We start from the raw sequence: 13,754 nt of genomic DNA, 5'->3' as shown, positions 1-13,754 counted from the left end.
GACAAAAAAAAAAAAAAAAAAAAAAAAATACAATGCTTGCCTATTTAGCTATTTCTCTCCCCCAGTAGCCCTAATAACCCCAAAGTATTGAATCTTTAAGGTGCAAAAGGAAAATTAAAACTAATTTTTTGCATTTTTATTTGAAACAAAATATTTCAACAGTGATCCACATCATCTCTTACAGAGCTCAATTATACCAGTATTGGACAAACCAGATAGTCCTCTGTTAGGATATATATAAAAACTGCAGGAAGTTACAGAGCAAATAAAAAGACTCAGTGATTTTTAAGAGTGATAGCAATCTGAGAACTCAGGGTAAACAGTTTCTAGTTAAAAGACACTCTAATTCACATTTTCATTAAGATTTGCAAACACATTGCATTGAACAATATCATGAGGATACTGCCTAAACTAATATCATGAGGATAATAATATGGCTAAACATTTCTTTTATGCCCTATTTTAAGTGATTCTTGAATTACATATTAGATTCTCATATGAAATGCCTTGTTTCTGTATACTGTACTTGTGTTGCTTCATTGATCTCTATCCCCATATTGAGGCTAAGCCATACCCTTTATTTTATTTTCTGCTATTTTACAGTACATAATGTTATCTGGGAAGACAAGTTTTCTCCTCAATAAAAAAATTTTTTAAAGTCTTACTTTATTACAACATATTTATAAACTTTGGGATTAGCCTGTCAAATTCTGTATTTAAAATCTCATTGGAATTTTTAACTGGGAATACATTAAGTTTACAAATTATACTAAATTTAAAAATACAAATGTTTGAGAGAATGGCCATTTCTGCAATTTTGAATCTTCCCATAAAATTCACATTTCTCCATTTATATAGGTCTTTCATATCCTTTAATAAAATGCCAGAGATTTCTTTGTATATCTATTGATGCTATTTTCAATGTATGTTTCCCATTATCTTCTGTAATATAGGAACCCTACTGAATTGTATATTTTTTTGTTGCAGCCACCTTACTGAAGTCATTATTTCTAATAGTTTTTAAATAATTTTCACAGGTTTTGTAGGTATTTGCCATTTGCAGTGGATAATTTTATTTAGAACTTTTTCCTTTTGGAATTATTTAGTCAAACTAAGTAAGAATCAACTATTTCTTGAAGGTTGAATAGAACTAACAAGTAAATTTGGTGCTTTGGGGAAGACATTTGTTCAACTGTCTTTTAAATTTTTTCTAGGATAATTGATCAATTCATATTTTTTAAACTTCTCTCTGCACACAAAAATTCACTTTCTTTTGTATTTTCCTAGAAAACTACCATTTCTTACAAATTTCAAGTATGCTGATACAAAATCTAAAACAATTTTTTGTTCCTATAGGTATATTCCCTTTTAATTTTTGATATTGTTTTCTCCATTTTTTTCATTTTTAGTCTCATCAGTGGTTTGCCTTCTTTGATCTTTCCCAAAAATGAAAAAAAAAAAAAAAAATCATGGTTAATTTATTCAGGCTACTGATTTTGAAGGTTTTTAGTTCTATTTAATTAATTTCTTACTTCATCCTTATTAGTTCTTTCTTCTACTTTATTTTATTATCCATATCTCATTATATATTGTTATATCATCATAAATTGGTTTTGACTTTTTCTTTAAAACAAGTGTTATTTTTCATTATAATGTTATAAATACATTTTTAAATAATTTTATATTTTTTCAGTGGTTTGGCCCTAAATATTAACTTTCAGTTGTACTGAATGTGGTCAGGGAATGCAGACTCTATAGCTATAATTTTGTAAATTTATTAAGATTAATGTTGCTACCTTCTGCAGGACTGATTTTTGCAATTATCCTTGGATTTTAAAAATGATGCTTATTTTCTTGCTATTCAGTATAAAAGTGTTCTTGTAGTGTTATTTAAATCATTTTAATTATCAATCCTATATGTTTCCATGATTCATTAATTTCTTGAAGAAATAAATAAAACCTTATACAGTCAGAATTTTTCCCTTTTATAACACACCTTAATACCTGGGTAGGATATACTTGATCTTACAGTTGTCTTCAGAATTTCACCTGCATTCCATATGTACATAGGTGTGTGTATATGCAATGTTAAGTAAGGTTTAAATGCAAAGCAAATTTTGAAAAATATTTGAGCAACAGTTTATTTTCTAGCTACTTTGTAAGTACATAAAGCCACATGGTTGACAACACTGGTTTTAGTAGATCTTTGATATCAAAGACATTTAGACATATAAGTCTTCATTAATTTCTGTATTATCTTCACAAAAAATCCTTTCAATTCTCTATTTTTCTGTTAAAACAGCAATAAATACATTAATATAAAACTGTTAGAAAAATAGCAAGGTATGTCTAAAATATTATAATTTAGATAAGGTTTAGAAATCATTAAATTACACAAATTTTCTTTATGAAATATATTATTAAAAATCCTCCATTATTTTCACATCACATTTTTAATTAAAATGGCCACTCCAAAAATTGTTATTACTATCCTCTTATTCAAAAGAATTAACTTATAGGATAGCTTGAAAATAAAATACCTTCAGATTATATTTATGAGCTTTATCCAAAATAGTCGGTACCAAGTCATCACTAGGTTCTCCATTCTCATCATTTGAATCAGGTGGGTACCAAGATAGGGCTAGTACACCTAATAGAGAAGACCAAAAAGAAAAGAAAATAATAAAGACAGGAACATGAATGACTACAGGTATTCTAAAAAGGGCAGAATGAGTACCAAATGGTTAAGCATAAAAACTAAAACAAATTCACAAAAGGCTGTTTTGTTACTTTCCTTCAGACTATATATGGTTATTTATGAACTCTCTGGCAGGTATCAACATCCTTTTTTTTTAAATTAACAGATTTTACTTTTTAGAGTAAAGTTTAGCTTTACAGAAAAATGGCACAGAAAGTACAGAGTGCTTATATATTCCTACCTCCTCCTCCTCCTCCCCACAAAGTTTCCCCTATTATTAACATCTTGCATTAGTATAATACATTTGTTACAATTGATGAACCAATATTGATAGATTATTATTCAAGTCCATCGTTTACATTAGGGTTCTCCCTCTCTGTTGCACAGTTTCATGGGTTTTGACAAATGCAGAATGTCACATGTCCACCATTACAATATAAGAGAGATTACTTTTACTGCTCTATAAACCCCCTGTGCACCATCTATTCATCCCTCCTCCCTTTCCCTCTCTCCTCTGGTAATAACTGACCTTTTTACTATGTCTATAATTTTGCCTTTTCCAGAATGTCATATAACTGGAATCATAAAGTATGTAGATTTTTTCTGACTGGCTTCATTCACTTAGCAATTGGTATTTTAGGTTTTTCATATCTTTTTATGGCATGATAGATAATTTATTTTTATTGCTGCATAATATCCCATTGTATGGACATTTATCCATTTCCCTATTGAAGGACATCTTGGGTTGCTTCCAATTTTTGGCAATTATGAATAAATCTACAAACATTCATGTGTTTGTTTTTGTGTGGATCAGTATCTTTTAACAGAAGATTTAAATGAAATAAAATAATTATATTTCCCATCTGTAGTACCTATTTACTTTTGGACTGATAAATTACAAAATAAGTGCTAGAAATATAAGTCTGCACAGGAATCACTAAACTGAGAGATATCATTTAAGATCAACTAATTCAAAGCATCATTACACATATAAAGAAAAGGGAAACAATTAGAAAGATGGCAATAATTTCTAAATCAATCAACAGACTCTTTAAGCAGGGAGAGAAATAACAATGCTACCAAAAGAGAAGCATGTGGAATTTGGGAAAAAAGGATTTAGAAACTGCCAGATAACTAAATCTTACAACTTAAATTTTGTGGTAGCCACCCTATATACAGAGAAGTCCCAGCAAGAGGAATAAAACAGGACTTTCATTAATACTAACAGGAAAAAAAAAAAGATGTCCATGTCCCATATTCATTCTGAAAATAAGAACAGAAACAACAACATGAGAGACAGAAAAAGGGAATCTATAATATATAAGGCTTCAGGGAAGCTCTGGCCAGCCAAGAAGGGAGTTATAATCTAGAGAAGAATGCTGGTAAAAAGGTGTCTGGAGACAACTGATCAGACAATCAAGCTGCCTACTACCCTGGCTTATAAGAATACCACCAAGGAAAAGAAGAGTGTCAATAAAACTTTCCTCAATATGGGACCTATGAAAAAATTTATTTTATAAAAAAATTAATGGAAAAAGAACATGAGAAAAAATAATAAAAGAAAACACAACAGAAAGATTATGCCTTGAAGCATGTGAAAATTATGAGCAAAGCATTCTTCCATAAAATTAAAAACAAAACAAGATTCCTGTTTCCAATAACAGTGGTCCACTTTCTAATAACAGCTGGTCCAAATAGTAAACCAACACTACTCATAAAAGAAATCAAAATTATTAAGTAAAACATGGGGAACAAAAAATTTCTTAAAGCCAAAGAGCTAAAGAGAGTAAGGAATTACCTGGCCAAACTGAAGGGAAAATGTGAAGCCAGAGAGATAAGTGAGCAAGGAAGTCAATTTGCCCAAAGCATAATTGACAGGAGTACACCAGCTCTCAAAACCAGTGCATTATATCCCAGGTTTACAATGCTTGTGCAGTCCTCTAGAAACTGAAGGGAAAATGTGAAGCCAGAGAGATAAGTGAGCAAGGAAGTCAATTTGCCCAAAGTATAATTGACAGGAGTACACCAGCTCTCAAAACCAGTGCATTATATCCCAGGTTTACAATGCTTGTGCAGTCCTCTATCTTTATACTTAATTTAAGGTAAACCAGGACTGGTATTCTCAACAGTCACCAGGCAGAAGCAAAAGCAAATCCTCTCTGGAGGAAGGCATCTTCTTTCTGGGCCTCAAATTACTTGCAAAAAGTATTTTTTTAAAAGAACAATGAATAGTATAGAATCAAAGACAACCAAGAACACAGGAAACAAAGCACCATGTACAACAATCAGTAGAAACAAGACAACAGAAATGAACCTACCAAAAAACTTTCGATATTACCATTACACACATTTTAAAACAATTACCTTTGTCCTTTTCCTAATTCACCTACTATTCTGTCATCTCTTTTGAGAAGCAGGGTAGTATGCTGAATAAGCATGGGCTTTGAACATGTATTCAAATTATGTCATCACTTGTTAGCTATATGAACTAAGAGCAAGTTAACTTCTCCTGGCTACTGAGGCTTATCATGAAAACACAGATCATTCTTACCTTACAGGATATATTTTAAGTACACACATAAAATTCCAATATGTAGACTACACCTAGACTACAGTGTTCAAAAAGTGTTGGTTCCTTTTTCTACCACATTGTCTGTGCCCTCTCTCTCCAACCACATCCCCTTCCTAACACACACAAACACACATTTTTTTGCATCTTAATATTATGGTCTCCATTCTACCTCTTTTTCACTCTTTTCTTCCAGCTTCATTCCACTCTAGTCCTATGCTGTCCAACATGATACCCACTAGTTATATAAACTAAAATTAAATCGATTTAAAAATATTGTGCTTCACTCAGCTAGTCACACTTCAAGTGCTTAATAAATACATATGGCTACTATTATCTACTGTATTGGACAGCATGGATATAGAACATTTTCATCATCACAGAAAGTTCTACTAGGCAACATTGTCAGATTATTCTAATTCTCCTAACACACTAAACACCTTATTCTTATCTAGTGACTTCTTGTACTCTTGTACTTTCCGCTGGTATATTCTAAGGCTTACAGGAGGAGCATGTTCTGTGTTCTCTCTTACCCTGTTATATTATGTTTCAGCTTGTTCACTGCCTGAATTATGACTTCCACATATTTAATTCTATCACCATACTGTGCTACCCAGTCCAATTTATCCTTGTGTAGTGTCTTTTGGAATGTGGCGCTCATCAGAATACATAATGGCCTGGGAACTGAGCCAGTGATAGTCCTACTCCCAAGAGAGGGCAATGGATCCTTTCTAGTAACCAGAAAGGTTTCCCTAAAATTAGCCAATTTATCATTTGTAAGTAAGATCTGTTACTCTGTATTTCTATCATTCCAATTGCTTAGTGAACTAGGATACTCTTTGAAGTCCATTCTTGGAAATGTTCCATATCACTTATCACAGGCCCTTCAATATAACTGATGCCCAGTAATTTTGCAGTTAATTGAAATGATGCATCTAAATAGGATAACAGTTAAGAAAATATGGTATGAAATTAGATAGGTCTGGAGAATCAAGTCCCAATTCTGTCATTTAATAGGTATCTTTAGGTGAATTATTTTACTTAAGTTTCCATACCTATAAAATGGGAATAAGTTCAGTTTACTATCCAAAAGTCTGTTTTACAAAGTATAAATGAGAGAATGTATTACACAAAGTAAGAGGCTCAAAACAGTTATTGCAAATAACATTTAATAATAATAATATAGTATAATAACAAATAAATTTGGATACCTTTAACCTTGCAGAGCTTGTGATGCATTCTCTTATATGTAGAAAACTTAGTGCTTCTTTTGTAGTGGACTGAATTATGTCCCCCCAAAACTCACTGAAGTTTGAATTTTGTCCTGCAAATTTTATGTATTAGAAACCTAGCCCCCACTGTGACTGTTAAAAAGGTGGGAAATCATATTATGGTAATTGAAACGTGGAGTCTTGAAGAGGTGATTTGATTATAGGATCATGCCCTAGTGAATGGATTAAAAAAAGGTGGTCAGGGGCATGGTTCTGAGGGCTTTAAAAGAGGAGATAGAAGAGTCTCTCTCTCTCTGCTCTCACCATCTTGCAATGTGAGACCCCGGGGTCACCGTTGCTACCACCAGATGGACTTTGGACTTCCCAGCCTCAGAAACTGTAAGCAATAAATTTCATTTTCTTTATAAATCACCCAGTTTCAGGTATTTTGTTATAAGCAACATAACGGACTAATACAACCTCAAACATTCTTTCAAACTAAAGATTTAACAGAAAGAAAGACAAGCCTATTTCCAGAAATAAACACTATTATCACTGTCCTACTCAGGGTGACACACTTTCAACAAAAAATTACAAGAAATTTAAAAATTCTTTAAAGAATTTCTTGCTTTAAAAAAGCAAGAAAAACAATGTATTGCCAAGAGACAAAGCAATGAATAGTACCATGCTCACATATGAAAAAGATGTTGAAATCATTAAAGAGAGAATTTAAAAATACTATGATTAATATGTTAAAGGATCGAATGGGAAAGGAAGCCAACATGCAAGATCTGGTGGAAAATGTCAGCAGAGAGATGAAAACTGTAAAAAAAAATGCCAGAAATGAAAAACATATTAAAAGGGATGAATAATGCTTTCAATAGGCCCATCAACAGACTCAACAGAGCTGAAGAAAGAATCAAAAAACTTCATGGCAAGTCAAAAGAAATTACCCTAAATGAAACATAATAAGAAAAAAATATTGGGGGATAAACACAGAACAAGGCATCCAGAAGTTGTGAAATAAATAACAAAGTTCTAGTACACATGCAATCGAAAACCCAGAAGAAGTGGAAAATTTTTTTGAAGAAATAATAACTAAGAATTTTAAAAAATTAATGACAGACACAAAGCAACAGATTCAAGAAGCACAGAGAATACCAAGAAGGATAAATACCAAAAATCAACAAGAATAACAACTAAGCATATCATTTTCAAATTGTTTAAAACCAAAAACAAAAATAAAATTTGAATGCATACAGAGAAGAAGATAGACACATAGGAAAATGAGGTTATGAAAAGACTTTTTAAAAATTACAGCAGACTTATTATTAGAAAGCATAGAAGACAAAAGACAATGGAGTAACATTCTTTAAAGTGCCCAAGAAAACAAATAAATCCAAAAGCCTGCTCACTGAGAATTTTAAAAATTACAGCAGACTTATTATTAGAAAGCATAGAAGACAAAAGACAATGGAGTAACATTTTTTAAAGTTCCCAAGAAAACAAATAAATCCAAAAGCCTGCTCACTGAGAATTCTATAGCAGATGAAACAACATTCAAAATAAAGGACACAAACAAAACTTCAAAGAACCCATTGCAAGCAAACCAGGACTACAAGAAATGTTAAAGGAAACTATCAAGATGGAATGAATATGATATCAGTCATACATGTGGGTGTGCACTGAAAAACAGGAAACACTAGAAATAAACATAAAATTTTCTTACTTTTAATAACTATAAAAGACAACTGATTGTTGAAAGCAGCAAACTATGGCCCATGGGCCAAACCTTGCCCTCTGCAGGCCAACTCATCTACATCTTTTTTTACATACTGTATATGGCCACTTTCACACTATAATGGCAGAGTTGAGTGGTTGCAAAGAGAGAGAGTAACCTGCAGTATCAGCTGGTCCTTTACAGAAAATGTTTGCTGACCTCTGGTCTACGGCAACAATAGTAGTATTATATAGTGTTTTACCTGATGTAAGAATTATGACAACAATGACAAAAAGAATGGGAGGGAGAAATTGGGAATATCAATGGTGAGCACCTTACTTTACACATGAAGTGTATATATCATCTGCATGTAGACTCTGATTATATAAAGGTATATTTGGTAAACTCTAGGTTAATAACTAAAAAAAAAGAGAAAAAGTTATAAATAATAAGGAAATTAAATGGAATCATTACAGCTGTTTAATCCAAGAGAAAAGAGAAAAGAGAAAAAAAGGAAACAGAATAAATGGAAGAAATATGAAGCTGCTAATAAGATGGTAGATTTTAATCAATCCAACCATATGAATAATCATATTAAGTGCCAATAGTCTAATCACACCGATTAAAAGACATAATTTTCAGATTGGATTTAAAAAAGACCTAACCAAATGCTGTGTACTAACCAAAGAAAGCTAAAGTAGTTATATTAATGCCAAAGTACACTTCTAAACAAAGAATATTACCAGAAATAAAGAGGGATATTTCACAATAATGAAGAACTCAATTATACGAAAAGACATACCAATCCTAAATATTTATGTACCTAGCAAAAGAGCTTCAAAAGATATAGGGCAAAAGCTGACAGATCTAAAAGGGAGATATAAATTCACAATTATACTTGGACTCTTCAACACATTCCTTCACTGATAATTGATAGAACAAGTAGACAGGAAATCTTCAGGGATATGGAGGACTTGAGTAATACCACCAAGAACTTGAACTAACTCATATTTATGAGATACCCTATTCAACTATAGCAGAATACACTTTCTTTTCCAGAGAAAAATCAATGAAACCAAATGTTGATTCATTGAAAGGATCAATAACATTAATAAACCTCTAGACAAAATGACCAAGGAAAAAAGAGAAAAGGAACAAATTACCAAAAACAGGAATGAGAGAGGCAACATCTACGTAGACCCCATCTACTTCAAAAACATAATGAAAAAAAAAATACAAACAACTCTTCATCCATAAATCTGATAAGTTAGATGAAATTCTTTAAAAGATATAAACTACTGAAACTCACTCAACAAGAAATAGATAACTTGAATAGTGATATATTTATTAATTAAATTGAATTTGTAGTTAAAAAATGATGACAACACCAGGTCCAGACAGTTTTACTTGTAAACCCTATCAAAGATGTCGAAGGAAATAATACCAACTCTGCACAATCTCTTCTAGAAAACAGAAGAGGGAAGACTTTTCAACAAATTTTATGAGACCAGCACTATTCTAATAAAATCAGACAAAGCCATTTCAAGAAAAGAAAAATAAAATTACATACCAGTACTCTATATGAACACAGTCACAAACAAAAATCCTTTAAAAAGATTAGCAAATAGAATTTAACAATCTATAAACAGGATAATAAACAAAAACCAAGTGAGGTTTATTCCAGTCATATAAGGCTGAGGTTCAACATTTGAAAATCAATGCATGTATGTCACCATCTTAAAGACTAAAGCGGGGAGAAGATCATGTCAATAGATGCAGAAAAAAGCATTTGATAAAATTCAACATGATAAAACTTTCAACATTAGGAACAAAAGTAAATTTCTTTGATTTGACAAATGACATTTACAAAAACCCTACAGGTAAAATAACACTTGATATTGAAACACTGCTTTTCTCCTAAGATCCAAAATAAGTCAAAAATATCCTATCTCACCCTTATTAACATAATGCTGGAAGTCCTAGACAGTAAAACAAGGCAAGAAAAAGAAACAAAGGTATACACTGGGAGAAAAAAGACATCAAACTGTTTCTATTTGCATTTGATTGTATATATAGACACAGAATCCACAAGAATGCTCCTAGAGCTAATAAATAAGTTTATCAAAATTACAAGATACAAGATCAATATTTTTAAAAAAAATTGTATTTCTACATACCAGTGATGGTCAAAAAAAAGAAAAATCAAAAATTTAAAAATAGTACTATTTATAATAATGCCTCCCAGAAAACAAAACAAAACAGAATTTAGGTTTAAATGTAACAAAATAGGTGCAGGATCTTTAACCTGGAAATTACAAAAATCTAAAGAAAGAAAAAAAATTAAAAGCCCTATGTAAATGAAAAGATATGTCATGCTAATGGAATAGAAGATTCAATTTGTTATTGTTCAATATTGTTAATTCAATTCAATAGTGTTAATATGTTGACTTTCCCCCAAATGATCTATAGGAACAATTCAATCCCAATCAAAATTTCACCAGGATATTCCATATATATGAAGCAGTTGATTCTAAAATTAATAAGAATAGGCAAAGGAATTCTAATAGCCAAAGCAATTTCAAAAGAGAAAAACAAAAAAGGAATCAGACTACCTGATTTCAAGACCTGTTATAAAGCTACAGTAATCAAGACAGGGTCGTATTGGAGAAAAGATAGACAAATACGATCAACAGATCAGAATAGAGAGTCCTGAAATAAATCCAAACAAATAGGGTTATCTGATTTTTGATAAAAGTAGAAGACTAAGTTAAAGGAGATAGGATAGTCTTCTCAATAAAAGAAGTTGGAAAAACTGGATGCCCAACTGAAGACTTATTAGAAAAATATGCCCATTTTCCATGGATAAAAACTATTTGCCACAGTCTCTACTGGCCTACCCCAGATGACATGTTTTCAATGAAAAATGATGAGGCATATGAGAAAGCAGGGGAAAAAAACAACACACTGCCAACAGAGAAAACTGACAGAAAGTTGTATGGAATATCACCACTCTGCAATTATAGATGTATATTTAAACTTAATGCAAGCAAAGCTATTCTGAAAGGAAAATTTATTACATCACGTTAGATGTTAACAGGCACAGTTAAACTTCAAAAATCAAATTCACCTTTTTGTAACTTCTATTTCTCCTACTTTTAAGTACAAATGTTAAAGGCAGGTATATTAGTCCATTTCTATCGCTTATAACAGAACACATAGAACTGGATGATTTGTAAGAAAACAAAACTTATTGCTTAAGTTTCAGATGCTGGGAAGTCCAAAGTCCAGGACTCACATCTGGTGAGGGATTTCTTTGGTGGTGGCTTTACTGCAATGCAGGGGTCTCACATGGCAGAAAGTGGTGGAGCAGAGAGAGAGAGAGACTCTCATGTGCTTTTTTTTTTTTTTTTATTGTGACCGGTAAGGGGATCGCAACCCTCAGCTTGGTGTCGCCCTCACCGTGCTCAGCCAGTGAGCGCACCAGCTATCCCGCGGGATCCGAACCCACGGCAGGAGCGCCACTGCGCTCCCAGCGCTGCACTCTCCCGAGTGAGTCATGTGGTCAGCCCATGTGCTCTCCCTTTAATTCCTTCAGAAACATGCCCTTGACCACCATTATTAATACATTCACTACTCCGTGGTCCTATAATCTAATCACCTCTTCAAGGTCCCACCTTTCAAGTACCATAATAGGATTTCCCACCCTCAGCAGTTAGTCAGGATTAAACTTCACTGAGGCTAGGGGAGCATCCAATCTACAGCAGCAGGAGACACAGAAAAAAGAATTGTGACCTTACAAAAACATATATTTCCTGCTTTCAGAAAATGTTATAATGTCGATTTCCACCTAGTGTTTCTCATGCTCTAAAGATGAAAACAAGGGAAAGACTAGGGGATGTGACTTATTCACCTTTATGTAACCATAATCTAGCACACGGTTGGGACATAGCGGAAACTCAATAAATATTCAGTGCTAAACTGAAGGAAAGAGAAGATAATTTTAAAGAGAAAGGGAATTATGTTTTGCTAAGTGTCATACTTTTTATATTGTTGACATAGCAATTACCACAAGTTTAGTTGCTTAAAACAACATAAATTTACTCTCTTATAGTTTTGTAGGTCAGAAGCATGACATGGGTCTTGATGGGCTAAGATCAAGGTGTTGGACTGGACTATATTCCTTTCTGCAGGCTATAGGGAAGAATCCATTTCCTTGTCATTTTAGCTTGTAGAGGCCACCACATTCTTTGGTGAATGAGTCCCTTATCCCATCTTCAAAGGTAGCAACAATGTCCATTTCACATCACATCCTTCTGACTCTCTCTTTTTCCCTTTCTACTTTTGAGAACCCATGTAATTAAATTAGGTTTACCCCAATAATACAGGATAATGCTATCTCAAGGTCAGTTGATTAACAAACCTTTTGCATCTGCAACTCTAATTCTCTTTTGCCAAGTAAAACAACATTTCAGAGATCCTGGGGAATGGGATGTGGACATTTTGGACACCATTCTTTTGACTATCCCACTAAGGCTTTAGAAAAATGTATAAAAAAATAAAAAGGTATCCATCTGTTATCTTTAGAATTTTAAGATATCAATACAAGAGATAGAATTTACAAATATAATATTTGATCCTTTTCTTAAAAGACTTGAAAAGGATACATATCATATGCTATTACAATGTATCTAATATATTATAATACTATAGTTGCATTTTAAACATAACATTAGTACTTCATTTCAATTTTATCATTCTTAACAATAACAAAAAAGTTGGACCATTAGGATTTATACATGCAGAACTTCTAATTGTAAAAGCAGAAAATCAACTTGCACTCTGTGATATAAAACAGTATAATTACTTCACACAGCAACTCAATTTAAGATTAAAAAAAGGCCATTTATATTAAAGAAAAAATATAAATGTTAAATATGTAGTCAAAGCATACTCAACCATATAGCAATTTAAATGGACTTCATTCACTATCTTCTTTAATTCAAAAAATGCCAGAGCTAGCATATCAGCTTCATGGATTAAAACAGTGTTTTCTATCACTATATTTACAGTCAAATTATTTTTTAGCTAATAATAAGTATAATTTAATATTTAACTGATTAAGAAATAATTTCTTTATTTATAGATTGATTATAATGTTACTTTTACTTCTATCACGTGTTTTTTCTTTTTATTTTGCTCAGCAGAAAATCCATCAAAAAGGAAAATATCTGCATCGAAAGTAAAATTGTTGATTAAAATAAAACTGTATTATTACCAATATTTAGAAATAACTAATGTTCATATACATAATATAGTAGTAAAATGTATATGGGTAAAAAGGTCTTTATAACCTTTAGAGAGGTACAAGACTAAATGTGAACTAAAACTTTTCTTTCTAATCACAATCAAACTATACCATACATAGTATGACACTTATATATTATATATTTATGTGTAATATTTATATACATTTATTTTATATGATATATAATTATGTGTGTATATATTATATATTTTATATATTGATATGTTATTCATATATTTATATAAATATAA

At 31.8% G+C, this 13,754-nt stretch overlaps 1 protein-coding gene across 1 annotated transcript in view; it reads right to left on the bottom strand.

Annotated features, from left to right (window-relative positions):
• MANEA (mannosidase, endo-alpha) overlaps nt 1-13,754 on the bottom strand; it is a 32,221-nt gene that overhangs the window by 7,135 nt on the left and 11,332 nt on the right. The window contains exon 3 of the mRNA XM_008589850.1: nt 2,541-2,650. Within this exon, the coding sequence (XP_008588072.1) occupies nt 2,541-2,650 (110 nt within the window). The remainder of the gene's footprint in view (nt 1-2,540; nt 2,651-13,754) is intronic.

Source organism: Galeopterus variegatus, unplaced genomic scaffold, assembly GCF_000696425.1.
Source record: "Galeopterus variegatus unplaced genomic scaffold, G_variegatus-3.0.2 Scaffold5694, whole genome shotgun sequence".
NCBI lineage: Eukaryota > Metazoa > Chordata > Mammalia > Dermoptera > Cynocephalidae > Galeopterus > Galeopterus variegatus.
This window is presented reverse-complemented; position numbering and strand designations above follow the sequence as displayed.